General features: G+C 37.9%; 1 protein-coding gene across 1 annotated transcript in view; it reads right to left on the bottom strand.

Moving 5' to 3' along the window:
• LOC104071738 (serine/threonine-protein kinase Sgk3) overlaps window positions 1-17793 on the bottom strand; it is a 29095-nt gene extending 11302 nt beyond the window's left edge. The window contains exons 1-6 of the mRNA XM_009588094.1: window positions 17586-17793; window positions 12672-12755; window positions 10724-10796; window positions 7867-7942; window positions 2124-2211; window positions 140-189 (exon numbers count right to left, since the gene is read on the bottom strand). Coding sequence (XP_009586389.1) covers window positions 140-189; window positions 2124-2211; window positions 7867-7942; window positions 10724-10796; window positions 12672-12755; window positions 17586-17663 — 449 coding nt within the window. The 5' untranslated portion in view covers window positions 17664-17793. The remainder of the gene's footprint in view (window positions 1-139; window positions 190-2123; window positions 2212-7866; window positions 7943-10723; window positions 10797-12671; window positions 12756-17585) is intronic.
• Between the last annotated feature and the right edge of the window lie 7417 nt (window positions 17794-25210).

Below are 25210 nucleotides of genomic sequence, written 5' to 3'. Positions count from 1 at the left end.
CAAAGAACTTTTCATACTATTAACAATTACACTCAGTCTAATTTTTCAGGTTTTAAAATCAACTTTAATAAAATTTCATTAAAATAAAAAATTTACATTAAATTGAATTACATTTTAATTCAATTTAACTGAAACCTACTGAGGATTTCCAGATGGTCCCAAGTTGATATTCTGTGAGGTAGAGTTTAACTGTTGGGAGAGACAAAGAGGTTTATTTTTACTTTTTTTTTTTTTTTTTTTTTAATTCTCTCTTACATTTCAACTAATATTAATTTCAAAATACTCTACTAATTTGCTCAATCCATACCTTCAGACTTGTTACATTAGGTTTTTAAAGAGATCTAACATCCACATTGGGAAATTCCTAAGTTGAAATATCTGGCCATCATCACCTTGTCACAAATTATTTCTACACACATCATATTCAAGGATGAAGTTAATAAAATAATTGTGTCCAGACACAGAGGACAAGATTAGGAACAAAAATTTATGAGCGTTTCAACAAACAACTTTTTCCTCATCCAGAACTTAACCCTTTCTGTATTTGCTCTAGGAATATATTTTCTACCTTTTATTATAAATTTTTGAAGATCTTACCAATAAAATAATTTTAAACCCACACTGTTTATGCAAGAGTAATTAATGAAAGACACAGTGCTTTTAAAAAAACAAAAGTGAACATTCTCCCTGCCCCAAGAAAAACATTACCAACCTTTTCTACCCTGACATTAAAGGTTAACTAACTCAATTCCAGGAATGGCATGAATCTTAACAGTACACACCCAGGCAGAATTTGTCAATTACAGGGAGAAGAGGAAGCCACTGTCATTTAGGTAATTTTCTCCATTTTGTTTTTGATTTAAAAAAGCAGTATTTGTACCCTCATTGTGGTTTTGGACTTTATCAGAGAAGGATAAACTGCACTCAAATACAAGTTAGCTGGGGACAGGCTAGCAGGCATTACAAAACCAGTACTCCTACAGAAGCAGAGAATGCCCTGACAGCAGTGCTGGATGCCTTTATTCACTAATAAGAGCCAATCACACAATGGTACTGGACAGTTTTAAAAAAGCTATTATCTAAGTTTTAAGATTTTTCTTTTCTTAAGGGTTTGTTTTTGTTCCTTATTCTTCAGCTTCACCACTTACAGTAACTATGAGAAGGTGAATTTTCTATCAAAAAGTATGGTCCAGGCCACTATGCATTAGCTCTCTTCCTATTTTGGAATTTGTTGTGGCATGACACATCATTAACTTTCCACGGAAGGTTTTGATCATTCCACATTACATAAAATACCTTTCAAAGGAGGAGGAAACTGGTATTTTTAAAACAAAAAAAAGGCAAAGACTGGTGTCTTTGGAAGTGAAACTTTCAAAAAACACTAAATCTGCTGTGGATCACACACAAACCAAAATGACAACTCTTACATCTTTAGCAGGGGCTGAATAAGAAGAGAAGTACTAAGATCACATCTGTATGCCAAGAAGTGAGCCACGGAGAAAACAAGTTTAAATATGGCACTTCTGCCTTCCTAGAAATACTCCTTTTTTCAAACAGCACTGTTTCTGGAGGCTGTAAATTGATTTTCAGAGGATCCATCTAGCTATATAGTGGCTTTTGCGACACAAGAGGCTTCAGACCTCACACAGTGTTGTATGTGAAATGAAATCAAATCCATCCTTGCTCCTGAGTGACTTTTAGAAAGACTGCTTTTTTTCCCCTCAAGAGAACTGTATTTCTCCCCCTATTTAAAAAAAAAAAAAAAAACAAAAAAAAACAACATACAAGCAAACAAAAAGACAAATTAAACATTCAATCTCCCCTGCTCCTTGCCAGATGTTCTTAGCAAGAATCTTTAAAGAGACTGCAAAAACTGTGACAGCTACGCTATGACTAAAGCAAGTGGGGAAGAAGCGAGACAAAGCTAGCAATCACTTTTACCCTTCTCTGGAGTTCACACCTGACAGAAAAATACCATACAGCCCCCAGTGGAACACATTTGTTGAAAAGAGCATGGAGGGGATTTATAGCAAAACCACCCAATAATTTTCAGTAAATAATATACTTAAGATTGCCCTCAAGTAGCTAAAATTTAGAAGACTCTTCTACTTCTGTTTTATTACCTTCCGACTGCTCCTTTCATCTTCATCTTCAGAGGGATCCGACTGGTGTTTTGGGTTATCCATCTGAAGAAACGCTCTGACATCTGGGCTAGAAACACAGTTAACTTCATTAGAACACTGATAATCTGCATGATTTTCAGCCATAAGCATAGGAAGCACAGGATCAAACAGCAGTGTACAGAGGAGTTACTTATCACAAAATTTTATATTTACGTTCTGGTAATTAAGGACTGTGTACAAGAACTGCTTTTATAGCAACATAATTCAACTGCTGAATGTGTCACATACAGTACATAAAATTTTCCACTTGCAAAAAACCTGACTTGTTAAAGTATATGTATGTGAAGACTTCATAAGGAAATGCTCTGCAGAACTGCATTAAAAGGTAATTATTAGAAGAACGAACACTATCCAAAGCATGAGTTCTAACTGGCTACCAACCACCAGGAAACCAATTTTCTTTCAAAAAACTGAAGAGTTTAAAACCATTTTGTTTTCCAAAATTAATGAAATAGTCCAACACAATACAGACTGAAATACATAGTCTGTGATCCAAAGAGAGATGCATGTCCCAGGAGGTACATGGCAGTAACGTTCCTGTCCCCATTCGCTTTAAAGCAGAAGATGGTGATTTTGTATTCAGAATGCATTCTAGCTGGGCACTGACAAGACAACGTAAGCAATCCTTCCAGTCAGCTGCAGGACACAAACGCTATCCTTCAGGAAACAGCAAGAGAGACTACAAGCTTCCCACAGTACCTAAGGAGATGCATTTTAACTTTAGCATTGGTATCTAGCTTGTCTTGGTGGGGGCTGGGGGAAGAGGACTGGGAGAAAGGAGGGAAAGTAAGAGAATTCTGAGAAGCTGCTCCCAGGAAGCAAGGCTTACCCAACAGCAGGTTCAAAAGAATGTAACATCTGTCTTAACCACAGCACAGCGAGGCAGTACAGAATAATGTAATACAAATGAGGCAAAATTAACTCCTAAACAAATGGGTATCACGTTTAGCCTATATACCACTTTAAGAGATGACCTGAACCTTTCAAGTTCCTTCAGTTAACTAAAAGGCAACCTGCTTACCAAGGAAGAAATCTTACCTAAATTTCAGAGATTTCAGTTCTTTGAGAAGGTCTCAGGGCAGCCACTGATGGGAAACTCGGCATGAGCCCTTCAGTACAAGAAAAGCACTAACTTACTATGGAACTGCTCTTTTATCTTATCCCTAGTATATATAAAATAGGGTAGTTTTATATAAGAAGCAGACATACTCGCTTTGCTATTTTCAATCCATTTCACCCTCCACACTTCTGTAAAGTGAGGATCAGAAGTAAGAGATGAGCTGTTTCTGACATTTCTCCAGCTCCTGTATTTCATATTAGCATTACTGAACCTAATTCATGTCCTACGCTATCTGAGGCTCCCAGTCTCCACCGCTTACATTCTGTATTCCTAAACCCTACTTGAAATCTGTTTCAGTTACCTTCAGCTTTTCAGGTTTAAAATACAGCAACAAGATTGGTCACACAATTTCCCACCATCATTTCAGTTTAGTTCTTCCCATCTTATATGAACTCCAAATTCTCATCTATTTCAGGGTCTATCTTGTATCCTGAGTCCCAGGAAGACAAAAATCGCTGTGGTTTGAATATTGTAGTAATATTGGCTCATGATGCAACAATTTAAGCTTCAGAATCTTTGGATATCATTACATCAAGAATAAAAAGTTATGGTGAATGCTTTTCACTAGACAGGACAACAAAACGAGACCTTAATTACCTTTCAGCATTAACTATTCTGGACAACTGGCTGATTAAATAGAGCATGTTGTAATACATCTCAAATAGTTACTATAGTAACTTTGTCCATGACTGAATTCACAGCAGGGAAAAAAAAAAAATTCCATTCACAGTAAAAGGTGGCTGTACAGTTGCTGGGTATTCAACAACCTTCGCAATACATGGCAGCCAGAAGCTTAACTGATCAATGTTACATTGTTCACATTTTTAATTTTAAAAGCACTGCAGAGAGGTAGTGATTAAAAAGAAAAAGTTTAATGCACCAACTTCTTAGCCAAGATTGCAGCATGTTATGCAAAATGCTATAGGGATTGGTAGGACTTCTGTGCTATATTAGCTCACATGTATTAACTCAATGTATTTTAAAATACACTGAAACTATTGCTAAAATAACCTCACATATCAAATTAAAAGGATCAAGAAAACAGTTTAAAAAGGATGCTTGATATACGTTGTACATATACTACCAGCAAAAGTTGGTTTTGTCTGGATTTTTATGATTGACTGGATAAATTTAGTTTATGGATAATCTCTGAAATCCACGAAGGGGTGTCAAGCTCTGCCTAAACATGGTTCTTTCTGTGATACTTGTTCTGCATTAGCCTTCCCACAGGAACACAGGAAGCCACGCAAAAATTTTGGACACATCCACAAATATGAACAAGCTCAAAAAGTTACACAAATTTTGAAACAAAATGGTAAAATTAATTGCCAGTGACAGAACCGTAACGTTTAAGACACACTTTATTTAAATAATGGTGCCCAGCTCCTCCCTCTTCTCCACACACCTGTTAAAAAAAAAAACCACCACCACCACTATCTTTCTTACACAAAGCAAAGGCTCAAAAAGCCATAAAAGAGCACAATTAATGTAATGCAAGGTTTGCTTTCCCAATCACGGACTGCAAGATCTTACAATCCAGGGGTTTCATATTCATTTTTATATTCATCAGACTTTGAAACCAGAAAAATCTAGTCACTCTGATTTTCTTCTAGGGAATAAATGCAGAACCCCGCTTCTCACTTAAAAGAACTGATAACTCATTTCCCCATACAGGTTGCAGGGTATTGCCATCCTTGAGTTCTTCAAGTGTTACGCAAATGTTCTCATTTTCATTAAGGAGCTACTTTGGACTATTTAAAAATAACTACATTACATCTTTAATGCATTCTCTATTATAGATTTGGATTCAAACAGATTTTCTTTGAATATGTTCTGATTGACAATTAAATGCATTACTTTTTCAGTGAAGACCTACATTTGAGGGGGTAAGCAGCCAAATTTGAATAGTTGCTCAGTGATACAGGGGGCCTCGCAGTGCTCACAAGTAACAAACCCCCAGCTCCTATTCAGCCAGCAAGGGGGACGCATTATCAGATGTCTATCCCTTCTGACTTTTTTTTTTTTTTTGCAACATCTGCACGCTATCCGTGAGAGCAAGTTCTCTATCAAATACAGTTAGCTGAGTAAATGCAGCTTGAAGCTAGTCCACTTAATTCCCAATTCGCTGTAAGCCAATAATCCATCTCGCCCCATATTCCATCTGACAGTGATTGCAGAAAAATCCTTATCAACCATTACAGGGTCTCTCTAATCACTCTAACACACTTCAGGTTTTTGTTGGGTTTATTATTGAGCAGAAAGGTTTGGCTTTGACACAATATTCAACAAACATGTCAGATCCAAGAACAAAGTCCACTGAAGAAGAAAAAAAAAAAAAAAAGGACACAGTGCTGCATGTTTCAGAGAATAATGTAAATATTACCATCTTGGACACACTGAATCTGATGTTTGTGCTTTTCAATTCAGATGTTCAGATGCCTTCCCTTCCAGAAATGAGGACATCATCATGAACCACCCTTAAACTTTTAGTGAAACAGTTTTCCTAGGTAGGACTTAAAAATATGACATCCTGATACTGGTTTTAATGCTTAGAAGATATAGTAGAAGGTGGACTTCCTTAAAGTTCTGTGAGAATGCATAACCCCCTAAATCTTCCTTGTACATTACTAACTTTACAGAAATTATTTTACCTACTATCAAATTTAATTAGCACATTAAAGCAAAACAGTCTAAGAAAGCAAGGATGTGGACTATCTGTGAAGACTCAGCCACCACATATTCCTTGAGTAGATTTTACAAAAAAAACCCAGAAACAACCAAGGTCATAAAGTTTTGGTATTTCTTCACTAATAACATTCATTGGCACATAGAAAAGGTGACAGATTATGTAATTATTAATACAATTATAAAATTAAATGCTTTTGCACCGAATTGTGAATTAAAGGCTTGCTTTTTCTCCCACGTAAATCACTGTTACTTTAAGGGTGGGGAGGAGGAGAGCAGCACAAGACAAACTTCAGTCTCTATTTTGTTTTATTGTAGAACTATGCCTAATAAGCTTTTTATTTAACACACTTTCAACAGCACCAAAACGCTTTATAAGATCTATTTCTTAATACTGATTTAAGTTAGCCTGTCTGATCCATTAAAACTAAGTGCCATGTTAAAGAACATAGATTCAGCTACAGATGCATTTGAGCATAAAACAATTTTAAAAGCTCACAAAAATTTAAGGTGGCAAGTGGATTTGAGGTTTGACTTTTTTTTTTTAAAGCACACAACTTTGATTTGCATAAAAAAAGAAAAGTACCATTTTACCTTTGGAGAACAAATATAGCATGTTTTGAGACAAAATATTTTGTACTTGGACATACTGACAACCAAACAGGGGAGGGGATTGTGCTAAATAAAACCAGTGTCCTTCCCTAATGTAACAAAACAGATTAGCTTTCAATAATTAGTTATTTAAAGTGCTTTTTATTCTTTCGCAGAGAAAAACACAACTACAACCACAAACCTTACAGTATTTGTTCTAGTTGAAAACTATTCCACTGTGAAGACTTTGTTTAGAGATTTTTTCCACTTATCACAAGGAAGTATATATAAAATGTTCCTTTTTTTTCCAAAAAAGAAAGTAAGTAGATATTTCAGGTTAACAGGACATTAAATAGTCCATTCGTTGGAAAAAAAATAACCTGACTGCACACTGCAAACTGCAGCAATATTCTGTTAGAGATTTTTTTTTTCCTGGGGGAAACTGGCAGTTTCACAGGTTGTACATATAGGCTAATTAAACAAAGCAGATTAAAGACATTTACTCAACACTAAAGCCAAACATAGAGCTTTACCATTTTAATAGCTCAACATAGAAAGCTGCATCATTTTAGTTTACACTGATTAGGTATAGATTTAAACTGAAATAAAAATGCAGTTTACCCCCCAAATCAGTTCACACACAGAAGCGCTATCCTCCAGATTTAACTGGAGCTTACTCTACCGTATCACCACCTCTCATTCATCACTGTCCCACCGATGGAGGTTAACACACCTGCAGTTCTTCCGATGGAAGAGTTTATGTGCAAACTTACTCATTTGCTTTAGGCAGGTCAGCTTGGTTATCCCAAACCACCTAAGCAAGCTGATTAAGCTACTTGGTTAACACACTTAAAACAAGTTCTGGAGTAGGCACACGAACTGCTCTAACAAAAGGATGCAGGCAGTGACTTACTCCCAGAATGACAATGTAGTAGCAAATGACAGTAGAGTTTTCCAATGGTAAAGCTATCAGCAAAACAAACACCTGCCCTACAGCAACAGAGTTTACATTGGAACCTGCACCTCTTGAACTAAAATCAGTTAATTGCCTGCAAGTTTATTTGTAGATTAGTTTTCAGAAAACAAAGGCATCTTTATACTGTTCATCAGTCTGTAGACTTTTCCTGAAGGAATGCACAGCCATAATAAAGTTTATTTATTATACTTAAGAGCACTGAACAGGTAGAATACATTTTCTGGTACTTAAAAGTACTTAACTTGCAATTTTGTATTTGACATCTCATGTCTTTTAAATAGTCCTTATAAAATAGCAATGAAACTACTTACTGGTTGCATAACTCCGGCTGTCTAACTAAGTTCTGAATGAATTCATTCAGTCCTGCTCTTCTCTGTTTAATGAAATCTGGAAAAAAAAGAGATAGATTTATTAGAATGATCAGTCAGCTTAAGAAAAAGACTTATTTTCAAATTTAGGGTTTTTTAGGACTTGAACAGCAGTTAAAAAGAGATTGGTTCACAATTGGTTCTGTGTATCAAAATCACAAGTTTAAAACATTCAAGTGAGGCAAGAGAACAAATTGCAGTTTCTCTGCTACACTACCTGAAAATGTAGAAAGCCAGGTGGATTAAAAGTGCACTGAAGTGCTTCAAGAACAGCGTGCAACCACAGTGGGCTAACCTGTGCAGCCTTTGTTGCACAGGTGAGCCCTTCAGGTCCTGATTCCACTCAGAAAAAAGCCACAGGCAAAACTTGGCATCAGTTGCCCCAGTCAAGTTTTTACACGAACAGTCCCACCAAGCAGCATATTTCTGTAATATACGTATGGCAGTGGGAAAGTTGCACAATCCAGCCAGCAGGCACTCATGTAACCATTAAAGATAACTAAATAAAATGCTTCCCCCCCACCCCCATTTTGGACATCATCTCTATCGTAAAAAAATAGAAAATCCTCAGAATCTCCACCCTCACCCAAAGCTTAAAACGCGTAACTTTTCTTTAGCAATATGTAAAGATACACAAGGGACTTGAAACAGAAAAAAGCTCTAACATGAAATGAAGTGTGAAACAGAATAAACTTGTCTTTCATTACTCATATCAACAATAATTTGTATGGAAAAAGGATATTTAACTGTGTATTATCTTTCAAGGTATTCCAATGACTCTTTCTGTCACATATAGATTACTGACAACTATTAAAATTTTAAATTAAAATTAAATTTCAATTAGAAGCTATATTTCAAATATTAAGAAAAATGTTCATATTTTTTCAGGGATGTAATCCCTAAACCCTTGTTAGGGTATTTAATAATCCCAAATTATTGACATCAAACAGGAATCTGCATAAAGATGTTACAGGAGTCACCAACATCAGCAGTTTCAGTACAGTGGATGTACAGTGCAATCAGCCACGCTAAGCCTACAGAGCTATCCATGTTGTTGATAAGACACCTGCATCACATCAGGTCAAATATAATTTTCTAGTTCTGTATTCTGACTGGTTTCTGTGATTTCCCTCTGCCCCATTTCTGAAGTTAAAACAAGATTAATTTTGAAATAACCTAATAAAATAAAAATGGAGCATTTAGATGATAATGTATGTTATGACACTATTTTTGGTAGACTTTGGGAAAAGTGGTATGTAAGTTTCACTCTACTGCACTTACGACTCCAATGAAACAGTACAATGCTGCGTACCCAAGCATGGGTTGACAGAAGTAAAATACCTTTTCACCATTTGTAAAGTATGTGAATTATTTCAGAAGCCAGCAGAAACATTACATCAAAGCTTCAATAAATCAGTGTTAAGATAAAGAATTATTTAAATGAGCATCATGGCTCCATCTCCACCCTGCCCCCCAGCACAAAACATCTTGAGAACTATTCAGTTTCTCATGCTTAAAGGACTTCAGGATAGCTCACGGAAATTTAAAACAAGTCTGAGGACTTTGTTTTACATATATAGTTTTAATAAAGTTTTAGGGTTTTTCTTCCCCCCCATTTAAACTCCAGTTTTCTAAATTTTACTCCAGGAAATCCACCTGTACATTTGGCTGTATAGCAGACCAGACTGCATTACATTACTAGGTCTTCAGCCAGCTCTGAAAACCCCAAGGTCAGAGAAAAGGAAAGAAACCAAACCAAACCAAGAAGCCCTTGCAGACATAATACATGTAGAACTTTTGGCAATCATTTACATCTTCATCAGAAGAGGACATCAGAGCCTGGACACTTGCATTTGATTATTTTAATAAAAAAATAAAAGGGAGTTTCGTGTCAGGATCCAGATGATTACCTGTCACTGCCAAAAATTAACTTGTTTTAAACAATCTCAAAAACCCGAAACAACATATCCCAAGAAGTTCAACATCTTTGGATCCATTTGTTCTTCAGCAAAGAAGAAAATGACATGCTTGAAACAGGTGCAGGAAGAAGTGACCACATCAGCAAGCCAGGGGAGGGTGGGAGGTTCCCAGTGACCACCAGGAAAACCCTTAACCAAAAATGGCCTGAATGAAGGGTATAAACACACAGAGCAAAGGCCAGGCCTCCCAGTGGTGCCACCTAGGTTAGTTCAATGCACTTTATAAGTGATTTTCCATTAGTATTTTGATGTGGACAGAGCAAGCTTAATTGGGACCTATCACTGCTAACTGGATCACATCATGTTCACAATAGACAGGCTTCTGTAATGGAACAACAACAGGAAGAGGTTCATTTTCATCTAAATTGTTCAAGGAAGCACATTTAGATACAGAGAGTTCAAAAGCCTTCAAAGATAAATCCTTTAGTTATTTCATTTTTCAGAGGGGCAAAAAAAAAGTCACACAAAGGAAGTTTAAAATTTACTAGGCATACGGTTAGAAGAGTTTGGATTTTATCTTTTGCTTTTATAGAAGTTACATCTGACAGTTCAGAATCTCTCATAATCCTGAATATAGGAGGGTTGGGAGGAGCTATAGCCTTCAGCGCAAGAGAGGCACTGAACCACTTTGCTCAAGATCACAAGGTATAACACCTACCTACGCTAGTTCCTGTTCTTGACTGAAGCATGACTAAACTTTGGTTTAGTCACTGTTTTGAGGACTGGTATAAAATTCATCTAAGACAGCTTTCTTGTAGGTTGGAATAGATCAATTTTCATATAAAGAAACTGACAAAATGAGTAACAAGATAATAACTTACCGGGATCAAAATTATCTCCAAATATTCTTTTAGCTGGAATCCTCAGGTTCATGGTGGGAAATTGCTTCTTTAGCTGTAAACAAAACACATACAATTGGATTGTGCTTAGATATCAAAGTACCTAGAAATAATTGCATTTTGTTTGTTTTCTGGCGAACAGTTTGAACACCTGATTATTAGTAATTCTGCTCCTCTCTGCCATCTTCTCTACTCACACACTTAGGGGAAAAAACCAACCCTAAAACAACCTTTACTCAGCTTGTTTCCACCAGTCATACCGTTTTAAATTCAAAGGCCATCTCACTTTAGAAAGCTATGGACTATTGCAGCTATCTTCCGCAATACTGGCAAAATTATTTTCCACTTGCCCCAGATTAAAAAAGTAGGCTAGAATTTCAATGTTGGTTTTCTTCTCCTCTTCACTTCCTTCCTCCACCAATTCTCTATCTCTCTTGGGTTTGTTTTTTTCTTGTGTGCTTACATAGGGATGTATGCATGAGGTTTAAGATGGGTTGGGGATACAGGCCTCTGGGTTTTGCCCAAACAACATTCTTAAAGCTTTAGAAACCACAGGTGGTCTACCCCTAAGTCAAAATTGTAAATAAATGAACAGCCTGTATTATGATACTGCATTTGATAATCTGATTATATTCTACATTTGATAAACCAACCAGAAGATCGTATACAACAGCACTGAATTTATCAAAAAAACCTGACATGAGCCAAGCCTTGCTTACATTTGCTTCATCTTCAAGCGCTCCAGGAAGAGTAATCTTACTCTCATCTTCCTTAAGAAAGTAGTTTTCTAATACAGTAGCTGGCAATTCACTGAATAGAAACTGGACTAAATGTCCTCCTGGTTATGCTTCCTGGGGACCTCCACCTCTAGATGCATTAGAAAGACCAGTGCTGAACAAACTTGAGCAGAGCAATGCTAAACTGAATAGCAAGAAAATGTGGCAAAGGGAACAGGAGCACCAACACTCACCCTGCAGGTACTGAAAAAGGGATACTTTGTTTTCACATCACTTGCAAGTCTATCCCAAGATGCAGGCAAAGCATAGCATGGTGCATTCAGGCTGACTTCAGCTCAGACTTTGCAAGACAGCTCCAAGCTCGCTGCCTGCATTTGTTTACCACTGTCACATATAAATCCATGTACAGTGAGGCAGAAGGGAGAAAAGCCTGACTACTTCCCATGTGGGCAATGGAAGGGAAATGGAGGCACAGATAAGCAGCTGGTAATCTTTTCTCATGGGGATCACAAAGGAACTATTTCTTCTTTTGTTAAAGCAAAAATTGTGGGCTCTAAACATGAAGAACTGGAGAAAAGTATGGACACAGGACACATAATAGACTACACATCTGAGCAAGTATTCACCCCGCTTGCCCACTATGTAAAAGGGGCAAAATCCTCTTCTAGCAATGAACCCAAAAAATCCATAATTAGTCGCTGAAGAGGCCTATTTTATTTGGACCACTGCCACAAAATTTGGCTATGAAACTGCAGGTAGCAATTGCCATGACTGACTTACCAGAAAGTTTATATTAAGAAACAAGGATTTGTTCATCGCTTTCAGTACTTCAAAGCAAAACGCTTATTTTAAGAGAAATTTATCTGTCTAGATGTTTTAAGTTTGCAGTGATTTTTACCATCATGAAAAAATGCACATTTCAGATGTTTTGACAACCAGTAAATTGGAAGTCTCTCTCATTACACTAGGACGCCAAGCAACAATAAAGTGACAAATAAGTGGATTTTGAGTTTGAAATTCCAACAAACCAAAGTTTAAAAAACCCACCCTGTCAATTTCTTTAAACAGGCTCATATGGTTATTGAATGTTGACTCAAACTCCTCAGTGAGGGAATTAACTCAAACTGTAACGCTGCAAACAAGTGTTACTCTGTGCTACTGTGGCATGATTTCTTAGCTTGCCTTTTACTTACCGTATTGTAGAGTTTATCAAACTCTGCATACCGTCTGAAGACAAACCATTCATTTCTGCCAACTGAGACCAACACTTTGTAAACCTGTAGTAACAAAAATAAAGTTATTGCCAATAGCAAAGTTTAATAAAACCTCCCAGGTTTAATCCTGTGGTGGAAATAAGGGCAGGTTGTTAAATGTATTGTGTAAATATACTTGTTGAGCTATATATTTCTTACAGCTGTCACATAGACATCAACACAAATGATTAAAAGAACAATTAGAAGAGTCTGGTATGTTACAAAAGTAGGTTTTGCTTACCTGGTGTTTAAGGTGATTTAATGGGAGTTTCATAAATTAGTTCACATCCAGCAAGAACATCTGGCCATCAGATAGTAGTCTACACAAATTTGCTATGACATTTGTTAACAACTTGATAAGCCATAATAAAAACTAATATTAAGGAAGTAAAGCATTTAAATACTGAAGATTGCCTTCACCAAAATCTAAAGAGATAGTTATAGAGATAACTGTTCCTTGCAACATCTTCAATACATGTTATAGTCAGGGTCCTGGCAGATGACAGTTGTTCAGGGAGGAAAAAAACGCTCCTGTGGCTGAAATACAGCACAGGTTACGTAACACACAGCATTGGGATCACGGGAGGCATAGCTGGAACCTGCTGCACAGTTCTGGCCTTTCAAATACCATGGCAGCAGAGCACTCCAGTAACTAGACAGATTGTCAATCCCTGGGTTCTTAAATCTGGTTGACAGCCGAGGGTCCAGCAGGCTTCTCCTGTCTCTTATGCAACTAGTTGACCTCCCTTCTCCACCTTCTTGTGCTTGCAGAAGGAGCCTGGCTATTCCTTCAGGGGAGACGATGGGCACAGCAAGGAAATGAGTACAGAAGGCTGCTAATTCCTGATATAGAAAACTGGATCAGTCTCCCTCCTGTCCTGCAACAGCAGCTCACCTCTCTCTTTTTAACTCCCTCAGTGGAAGTGGCAGCCACCACCATCAGCTCTTTAGCCCGAGATTTGCATTCATGCTATGTTAACTGCTCAAATAAGCTGCTCTCAGTCTTCCCTAGGGAACACAGGAGGCTGGATAGAAGCATCCAGTAGGAAGCTGATGAGACTCCACTTAGAAAACTAGCTTTCCCTTACTTTCTGCATTAGCATAAAACCTAGCTACACACCTTCTAGAGCCTCCTTAGACTGTAAACAGCAAAAGCTTCAGCTGCAAAGACTTAAGTACCGTCCTCCTGAACTAGGTATCTTACACAGCAATCAGGTCCTGCAAATAATGCTCAAACACACATCATCTTCACTCCCCATGACTGCATGGAAGATCAACACCAACAAGAAGCAGGCCATGGACAACTTCTTCAATCAGCAGGGCAAAATGCATAGACTGCAAAGCGCACAGGCGAGCATAACTTAGGATGCAAGATGATATTCACCTCCTTGTCAACCTCAAAATTAGAACAGTTTTGTTCTTGGAGTAGCTAGCTGTAGAACGATGACACAGTCAACATTTTTCACATGAGAGAGCATAAAAAAAAACAGACGAGGTCATCCAGTTCACACCATCACCGAAGCTCCTCCATACCCAACAAAGTAGAAACTGCAAGTTCAAACAGTTACGGAAGTAGCGAACAGTAAGAACACATATGATATCTACAAAGATTTTGGTAAAACCCAAAAACATAACATGTCTTTGGGCTGCATTACTACTATTAGCTACACCTGTAATGATTTAGAGATGTGCAATGCCTGTTTCTAGAAAGGCAGTGGGGAGGAATCTAGCCTTACTTAGATAATAACCTTTTCAAAATCTAATTACTCCTAAACCAAAACTAGTCTTAGAAAACTCCTAAAAATTAGATAAGATGCATCCACATCTTGTAATATGTGGATAAATAATGCAAAGCTCTGAGAATGGAAAAAGGAAGAAAAAGAAGCAGAATTCCTGAAAACATCATGATCATAATCATCACCATAAACTATCTTCCCAGATACAGATAGGATAGGGTCCAGCTATTTCGGGATGCGATAGATTCCTTCACGAAAGAAGTCACTGAAATTAAAAGGCTTCAACTCTGTTTGGTAGCTCATGCTTCTGGATTAAATATTCAATTTGTATTAAACAAAGATAAGTAAAAAGGTAGGCTGTTTTCCAATTTCAAGAGAGCAAGCATTGAGAAAGTAAGGAAACTATTTATTAAGTGTCAACAAAATAAAAAAACAACTCCACAACTTCCACAGGGCTGGGGATTAGTATTATACATCACAGATCTGAGACAAAGTTTCCAGATTTAATCAGACAAACAACACCCTTGAAAGAGATTTCTTAATAAGTCTTTATATGATTGGTGTGTGAGGGGAGACAAGAGAACAGGTCAGAAGAGAAAATTAAGCCTCAGACATCAAACAGCATAGGGATAAAAGTGAGAAATCCAAAACAAAGCTATCTGGCAAAACAGGCAAAAGAAAGTGGCCCACTATGCAGCAAGTACAGAATAGCAATTAATACAGCCTAGATATGGTCCAAAAAAGGCAAGTATTTTGCTCTTTTTATGAAGAAAGTGAATGCCGAACCTTCAGAAAAAGGCAGGACAGTGAACTAGAGTGGATACACATAGAGGCTGCTTACCATGAATTAAGTGGAAGCAAAAAAGCTTCCTTGCCAGAATACCCAAAAAATTCAAACATGAAACTGTTAGTAAAGAAAAGAATATTGGTAGTAAATATATCAAATGCATGCAGTATTTAACAAAACCAATCAAATATTCAACAAAAGATTATGAAGATTCTCAGGAGGAATAAAGAGTTGATTTCCAAACACAAAACTGAAAAGCTTGACTCATTTATCAGAACGAGGACTGCACAGAGACAAGACTGTTTTCAGAAATGGTTCATCAGGGCAAGTGTGAGGGGAAAAAGAAGAGCTAGTAAAAGCAACGTTGCACATACTTGTCTTGTTTCCATGCCAGCATTAAGTGAGCCACTGTAATTGAGCTGGAATTCATAGTTTCTATTCAGACCAGTAAGGTTCCAGAATAGTCTCAGAAGCAGTAGTGATATATACTGTAAGTGACAGTAAGGTGAAGATTATACAAAATAGTCACCTGAAGTCTTTCCTAGCCTTTATCACTTTAACCTTTTCTTTCACCCTAAGGTTCTTACTGCTCTTCATGGAAATGGCACTAACATTGCTATCAGAAACAAACAGCTATCCCTACCACAAATTTGTTAAGAACTGTTTGCCCCCGCCCCCCTCTCTCACTCCCCTCCAAAAGCAGTACCCACAGGCTCCAGTCATTACAACACAGCTACAAAAGAGGAAACACAGTAAAAGCACTGACAGACACATGCTGGAATTCACAGTTCCTACCATGAAGTTTAGTATGACCCTCACTTCTGTTATCAAATCCCAAAATATATGTGATAATACTCAAAAGCTTGGCTGTGAAAAGCAGTTCTTGTCAAGCTGCTAATTGATGCAGAAAGCAGAAGCCGCCAAGACAATGTGTACCTCCACACAGTGCAAGCTGGGTTGGATTCCTCCCCCCTCCCGCAACCCCCAATTTCTGAAGTTTCCTACTCTTGCTTGTATAACTTTCTAAAGGGCACACACAAAGAAAGTGCTTTTAAGTTGCTAAGGTTGTCACACAGATCTTTAGGTAAAATGACCTGGAAATCACAACACTAGTATGTACCACAAATGTACCACACTGGCACATTTTAACAGCAGGACTGCCAGCACTGACGCAATAAAACAAACCTGTTTTGCTCAAGTTTACACTGTTACGAAGTTTTTCGTGCTCATTTGAGTTTCACATGCATACAGCAGTTTAAAGTATTAGTAAAGTTCTCTTTTGCTTGCTCCCTTTACCAGCACACTCCTTCCCCAAATTACATCTTGATAAACTTTTAGAATCAAAAAGCATTATTCTTCTCTGAGGAAGGGAAGTGGAGAGGACAGATATATAACTCAAAGTAAATCTCTGTTTTATTGTATTCTTCAAACAGCAATTCAGTCTAAGGGTGTTTGCATTCCATATCTGAAGAGTGACTAAGTCACTCAAGGAAGAAAAAAAAAAAGGCAGCTTAGAGGAAGTTGCACAAGATTAATGAAACAGAGCTTTTTAAAGGAAGTATTATGATGCTGTCTTTATGTCCTAGCATACATATAAGCAAAACAAAAATCCATGCCACACTACTTTATTTCTCAGTATGCAATGCAAAGAGTTTCCCCACAGAATGGGAAGACTTTACTTCCAGAAAGCAACTCAAATTGGGAAGCCAAAAAAGGAAGAGGGAGGGCAATGAGAAGGAGTGGAAATGGGAACAGGATAGGAAAAAACTCATAGGCATTAGAATCAGAAAACAGGAAGGAAGACAGAAAAAAGGTCTTTCAAAAATTTGATGGTTTATATTTTTTTTTCTTTTACACAAAAAACTATAAAACTATAATAGGATATCTATGAAAAAACTGTCCATTTAAAAAAACAAAACAAAACAAAAAAACCAACCAAAACCACACTTTACACCTTTAGAAAATAAATGTTTTCATGAAAAATCATGTAAGATGCCAAATCTTAATCTGATTTGGTACCAAAATGTTACCCCTGCATTTGGACACTTAGGTATTTTATATGATGAAATGCTGCTACTTGGGGGTAAAAATACCAGAAATTTGTAAAGCCAAATTCTCTTTGCAGAAAGCAACACAGTTAAACACTGTAAAACATTCACAACTTCTCACACTGGACTATGGCCAGTACTCACAAGAGCAAGTGAACAGATTTCCATAAACCTGTTGAAAATAATACCAAGCTTACTAGTAAAAAAAAAAAAAAAAAGTAGCACTTCTAGGTACTAATAGCCTATGCATTTGCCTACAGTGCTTACACTTTTACATACTTACAGTAAATCTTTTTTTCTTCTCTCTATGTTCATCAGAGCTGGGAATGCTAACACTTGGGCAGCTTTCTTTGAGATCCATTGTATGTGTTCTTCTGACAAATTTGTTACAGGACCCTGCTTTGGGTGTTGCAATCAGAAGATATCTTCAACGGTATTGATCCAGGATACGCAGCTTTTCTTGAGAAAACGTGAATTCCATCATGTAATCTTGAAGTAAACATAAAAGGAAAATTAAGTACGGGAACACTTAACTCACAGTGCTAAAACCTGTGTGACAAGAACCTTCCCTGGCAGGAAATGCACTTTACTATGCACATATACAGCCATAATCATTGCGATTTTGCAAACTGTTTCATGCTTGTGGCCCTTTGTTGTTTCACTGAAACCACTCACGTTCTCTAAGGACACAAGTGCACCCAAAAAAATCATTAAGTTGTGTAAACATACTGAAAACAGATTTGGGCCCACTACAGACAATACTTTGAAGGAACAAAGTTATAGCATGGAGAAATAATTAAAGATGACAACCTGGTATCAGACATCTGAGAAAAGCCACTAACATGTACATTCAGAACAGTTTATTTCAAAAACAAAGGTTTTCAACTGTATGAGTCTGTACCAGAGGGCATTTCAGATTTGTCAGAACATGCTGAGTGTATTTAATTATCACATCAGAGATGAAAGACGACATGAGAAAAAATATTTTTTCATGGGAATTTTAGAGAGGGACACAGGTAGCATCATGTGTCTGTCGGAATAGTTACCTTCTCTGCCCCCTCTTCCCCCACACTTGGCATACTTTGTGTTCAGCAGAACAGTAAGGTCGCCCGTTCCCTTCAGTAGAAGGGTTAGCTTCCTTGCAGAACTTGAGAAGGGCACAAGACAAGAGAGAGGATAAAGCCATCAAAAAGGCAGAGAGCTTAGTGTTAACTAGATGCCTCTTCACTCACTGAGGGACAGTATTCTCCACACTTGCCTTGAGCACAAGTCAATTGTTTACCAGACCCCACTGCAAACAACAGGAACTTCAGCACTGTTGAGTGCCGAGCAGCCAAAATTATTGCTATGTAGCTACAACCCTCTGTTCAGGCCTGCATGGCCACCTGAAGTGTTGTAGTGAATGCAGTTCAGCCTTCAGAACACTGTCTGTCTGACCAACTCACAAACATGAGAAAACTTTTTTTTAGAAAGAGGAGACCTCAGTTCTCTCCAAAACACCCAGAGGAAAAAGGAGCACCCAGTTCAACATTTAACTCCCTATTTTCTTAAAACAGGGAAGTATAAAAGTGAAGTGTGTACTTCATATCATAAATTTCCAAAAAGCACAAATTAATCCAGTGCAATTCTGCTATTAGAGAGACACCCATATTTATGTTGGCACAAAAGCCACAGCCCCTGGAATCCAGTGAAAAGATTTGTTCTTGATACTCAACTAGTCTCAGTCAGTCAGCTGACTATTTTTCTTGTTCTCAAAAGCCAGATCATCTCTCTTGTTCAAACTTCATGTTATTATTCTTCCTGTAGCCATTTAAAATCAAAGATCTATCTGGTGACTTTAAACAAGAAGGAATGTTTGAGACCACTGTAATCACAGCTAAGTGATAGATGATCCATACTGCAACATATTTAGAGAATTATTTTTAGTTACATCTGCATTTACCTTAATTTTATTGCTCCCTAATTCACTGATTAGGTAATCATAGGGTTGAGCAAGGTTAAGCTTCCCCCTGCCTTTATTTCACTATAACACAGCTCATCCAAGCCAGTTATACAGACTGAGTTTCAAATCGGTTTCTCTTCTATAGCAAGCCACTGTTAAAAGCTTTATTACAACAAGGCACAGTTCCCATTTTCCACAATTTTATACTGGCATGGGATTAAGACTGTTCTTCACCCACTGCCACACACTAAAATTAAGATCTGTGCTCTTCTCCATTGTAAGAGGTCCACTAAAATAGTCAATAGGCACCACTTTCAGTAAGTGTTTCACTAAGCTTAGACTTTACTAAGCACTTATTGTCAATCTTTAGCCACTTCAGGTCCAGTGCCATGAACTGAGCCCAAGTCCCTGTGTTTATCTGTCTTCCTGCTCATCACAAGAAAACAAGTAGAGCTTTAAAACGGATTAGGTGTTCCCTGACTAATATCACTCACTGTCTTTCTCCTCTTGTAAACTGACATTCATTACAAAGATTCCCAACATGCTTGCACTCATTCTCACAATATAGGCTGTGCTTCTCTCACCCTTTTCGCTTTTTATTCTTGGTGTCATAGTTTTAAATACCAGTACAGGAGCAGTATGGATTAAAAGCTGTAGTCCAAAGAATATCACTTGGAAGACTGAGCTTTATTCCAGATCTGAAGTTGAAAGATCTACAGAAAACAAAAGGAGGAAGTGTCACCCAGATTAATTCAGGAAGAGTTTATTCATCTTACTGGGGAGAAAAAGAATAAATCGTCTGAGAAGCTGAAACTGCAATGTTTTTCTTTCTTTAAGCTGCCTGGAAGATCACTGGCTGTGATTATTTTCTTTCCCTGAGGCATCTCCTCCAAGTTGTGCCTGGGTCACCAACAAACTTGGAAGAACTTGGCTGAACTGACAAACTTGGAAGAAACGCATTATCAGTTTGCCACGAAGCTCCAGAGGATCAGAGCTTTCTTTCAATTTCTATTTGCCACAAGCCTATCAGCTCTTTAGAGCTTCTTATATTTGAACTGTAGGTCTGACTGTAGAAATAGGGATAGGTTTGCCTTAATCTTTGCCATGCTGTAGTTTATGAACACAGCTGTAGTTTTAGTAGCAGGTAAAACCACTAATGCTGTGGTAACTACATGAAGTAATAACAAAGAGCAAACAGTAGAGACGTATTTTCATCCACAGGTTCAAAAGTGCAAACTGCAGTGTCTTGAAGGTTGCCAGATACAAGTGAATTTAACAGACACTGTCAGTTGAGAAGTGTCTGCCTCTGGTTATAGCTTTTCCTGCAACTCAGAACAAGTATCCCCTGGCCTCAACTTTGATAACGGGCACAAAGGAGAAGGAACTTTAGAAAACCAGGTAGCAAAATAAATACCTCTTAAATCATACTTGAGCACTAGTGAAAGAACACGTAGATAATGCAAGACAGGTTAACACTGAGACCAGTGCTGTCTAGAAATAGCCAAAACTTCTAAGTTGCTATAGTGTCTAGGCCTGGAACAGGGGAAGGTACAGACAAATGCATGAGAGGAGAACAGAAGTCACGCACCCTCCTGGCAAAGTTTCAAGCCTATCAACAGCTACACTGTCCATTTTCTCCATGGTGGCTGTCAAAAAGCAAGCAGTATTTTCACCATTTCCTGCAGGAAGCCACAACAGTGTCAAATTTCAGGCTGACCCTTGCCTCTGATGAAGTAAGAGCATGGCAATAACAGAGCCCTGACACTATGAGAACATATATAGATCTACTATACCCACAAATGAAGAATTTTCTGAATGCCTTACAATAAAATATGTTGTGCAACCTCATAACAGCTACATGCAACAGGCAAACATATGTAGTTTAGTGGTACACAGCAACCTCCTTTTACTCCTTTCTACATAAGCTAGGCTCAAACTGTACTAGAAAAGGTTTCTGAAGTTTAATCAGATTGGTTTATTCTGTACTGAAACATTTTCTTTTTTTAAATGATAATGGCCTGAAGATTATACCATTGTATAACCAAAGACCCTTGTTCTGGGTGCTTATGAGTCGATCTCATATGAGCCAAAAATCTTCAAAACTAGATGCTGTGTACTCACCTGCTGGGTGAGTACCCTCAAGCCTTAGCCAAATTGCCTTAAATGCCTCTAATGCCAGTGCAAATCAGCTATCATACTCACTCCAACTTTGAGTAATACACGGGAAGTGAAGACAAGAACAGCCAAAAAACCCGAAAGACAGTCTTCCTGCAAGCATACTTGGAAGAATCACCACGATCCATACTCAGAACAGAACAGAACAGGCATTTCCCTATACACTAATCATCTGCCTAGAAAGACTTAACTCTAGGACTGAGTCACCAGTAAAACCAGCTGCTGAAAATCCCACCTGAGTGTGATTCCAACTACAGAAGGAACCCACACATGCAGAAACAGAAAAGCAAGATACAGGAGACAGTCCTATTATTTGCTACAAACATTACTCTATTTCCTCTGATTTCAGAGAAAGTATCATCTTTGGCATACTTTTCATCACTTCTTCAGTCTTCTCCACAAATATCCTGATAATGACTCAACATATCACTGAACATTACATAATCTCTGAGAAAGCCCAGAAAGTCAACTTCTTCTCAACCACTGTTATATGAAACAGAGAGTCCCACTCTCTTGTTATCAGACAAGCAGCTGACACACAGGAAATGGGAGTCAAGATATTCAGAATCCAATGCAATAGAAATTCAGGACGAAGAGAGCCAGGGACTGTAGGAGAAGTCACACGCTTCAGAAAGAGTCAAAAGCAAAACACAGATCGCTAATCTGGAAAGAGAGATGGATGGCCAGAAGCTATTGAATAACTAGGTTCTGAAGAAAACAGGTTTCACATAGGCCATCCTTTTAAATACTATATACATACAATTTTTAATATGAGAACACTAAAAACCAGTGTAGAAATATTACAGCTGAAGAAAGAGGAGAGCACTAACCAAAATACTCTGGCCAATCCTTGGCTTATCTCCACAGTCCCTTCTAACTACAATTTGAGAGGAGAATTGACAATTCAGCCATTGGTATAAAGGAAAAAGACTGCTCCCTGTTTACACACCCACCCACTAGCTCACATTTTTTAAAATCTTTAGTATCACCGCTATGGAAAGCGAACCACTACTGTGCAGCAATGTGGGCAAAGTCCAGTTCAACTGATTCTATTTGTAGAAAAGGATAGCAGGTAAAGTGAAAACTCAACCAAGGGAAAGAAATAAGTAACTCCTCTTTTTTAGCCTCTATGAAATTTACTTTGGAGAAGTCAGGCAAACATTTACTTCCCACAATTCTACTGCACCCAAGAACTTCTGCCCCACCTCCCAAAATAAGCTCCAGTAAATTGCTCTAACTGGCATATAACAAGATTCGTGAATTGGGCCAGATCTATTTGGATTCATGTTTACTACACGACAGAACACAAGTTCTTTGCTGTGGTAAGCAAACCCTAAGTAATAAAATGGGTCTAAAAACCAAATACTGCCAATAAAAGGCAGCTGTCTTTTAATCCTGAACACAGGTCCATAAGAATTTCATCTTTAGCCTGTGTCCATAGTACTTGGAAAGATCACTATGTGCCTCAGACAGCATGACTTACACAAACAGCAGAGCACATTAAAAAATAAAATAAAATAAAATAAATCAACTTTGCATTACACTTGCTACACACCAGGTCCAATTAAAGTTAAATGCAGATGCCTAAGGATAGCACAGATCAGAAGTAGTAGCAACAGCACTGTGAGCTACTTTCAAGAGGTCTTACAGACAGCTGATACCAGCCACTTGCAACATAGTCAGATCTACGTAAGAGGGCAGTCAGGCTTCAGTAAACACAAAGCAAATGAACCTAGCCTCATTTTGCCCCTTGATGAAGATTAAGCAAGAGAACCCTAAATTTTGATTCCAGATATACTGCCCTTTTTTTTTACATGACCTTCAACAGAAGTCACTAACTGCTCTCCCTCTGTTTCACTACATAAACACAGGAGAATTCTGATCTATTTAAGATTGATGTTGTTGCTAATGCATTGAACATGGAGAAAGTTACTGCATTTTATGTACTATAATTGGCAAAAGGGTAAAATCCATACAACAGAATATATCTGGATTTTAAAATAATGTAAATCCAAGCTACAGTTCACAATCCAGAGAACACACTTTTGAAGTCTGTGCTCTACAGAATTCACAGCTACCTAGAACCATAAGGCTGTTGGATAATGAAAGGGCAACAACTTAAGTATTGGAACATAAAAAGCAAGTTAGAGAAAGAGCCTTCAGCAATATTCAAATCGCATTCCCAGTTCACCACCAGTTGATTCCTCATGTCACATCAGTGCAACTACAGCTAGTATTTTATGTCCATTCCTCAAGGACAGTTTACAAACTCCTGCAGGTAAGAGCATACATTGACCTCTCACGTATTTCAGTGCTGCACAGAGAATAAGAAGGTGTTTCAATGCTATAAGAATTCAGAGAACAGTTGCTTTGCACATGTAACAGTATTTGGTGCAATAATGTCAGATGTGGCAAAGCTGTGATTTACAATCAAAGGTGGAAATTAAGGTTGGAAAGCAGATTTAACACAATTCATCATCATCATGTAACCACTAGTGACTACTTCTTCAGCTTTAAAATTATCAAGGTTGTTAAAACAACCAGTACTTCTAACTGACATGTGCAAGTTTGTGACCTAAACGAGTATCTCAAAGTATCTTTTAAGAAACAGGTCAGTTTTCCAGCTTTAAGTTTTTAGAAATACCTCGCATGGAGACTACCTTGACAATATTAACAATGAACTTTCCAAAAAGCTTTCCAAAAGCTAGTAACATTTTTTCGTGAAACATAAAGTATCTTAAAGCCTTCAGGAAAACACTCGTCCATACACACCTTTCTTTTTTATCATTAGTTCTAACTATTACTAGAACAAATACAATTCTGATTTTTTTTTAATAGTCTTCACCTGCACATCAATCTCCTTGATGACTGTAATATGTGAACTAATACAGTCATTGAGGAGATTGACGTTCAGGTGAAGACTTAAAAAAAAAAAAATCAGAACTATATTTAGACAGTCAGACTGAAGCAATACTAACACTGGAATAACAGCAGCCTTTAAAAATACAGATTCATTCTGCATGAGTCTATAAACACACCTAATGTATGTTTGAAAGGAGTTATAAAAAAAACTTAGCTACAAGAATATCGCATTAAGTGATATTCACAGAAGTGTTCAGTGCCAAATAGCTGGAAGAACCGTAACGTATTCAAGTGACATTACTGTGTTGAAACGAAATGCAGTACCAGCACGAAAACATATCTTAAGTTTAAAGGGGAATAAGAAGTTCACATTCCATACTGCAAAATTACTGCACACCTAGAAGTAGAACAGTTACACCTTTAAGAGCTGCTAGAGGAAAATTCACATAAATATTAAAAAAAGACGAGCTGTCAAAACAGCTTAAGCCTTAATACTTTACAACTGCCTTTTAATTAACCTCCACAAAATTAAATTCCTCAAGGATACCTGAACCCCTGCAAGACAGCATTGCCTAAAAAGCTTTAGGTTTTCAGGACAAGACCTCGGTGGTATTCTCTCTCAGGTTCGCCGCTCTCTTCCAAAACACCAGCTACGTATTGACTGCAAACCACTAGGAAGAGTAAACAGGGTGCAGGTAACTCCCTCGGGCATACCCCTCGTCGAACGACTGGCTAACAAGCGCAGCAAGTAAAATGGACCCGCACCTACCTACCGCACAAGGGACACCACCGGCTCCGCCGCACTTCGCGTAGCTCGGGAACGAAACCAAGCTGTTCACAACTATTTCTCAGCTCCCTGATTTCTAGGAAGTTACAAATTTCTCACATTCCCGGTCCAGCGGCCCCGCGCGGCTGCCCCCGCCAGCACC

The sequence above is a fragment of the Fulmarus glacialis genome, unplaced genomic scaffold (genome assembly GCF_000690835.1).
Source record: "Fulmarus glacialis isolate BGI_N327 unplaced genomic scaffold, ASM69083v1 scaffold43681, whole genome shotgun sequence".
In the NCBI taxonomy this organism is placed as follows: domain Eukaryota; kingdom Metazoa; phylum Chordata; class Aves; order Procellariiformes; family Procellariidae; genus Fulmarus; species Fulmarus glacialis.
The sequence above is the reverse complement of the archived record's forward strand: the minus strand, read 5'-3'. Positions and strand labels throughout refer to the sequence as shown.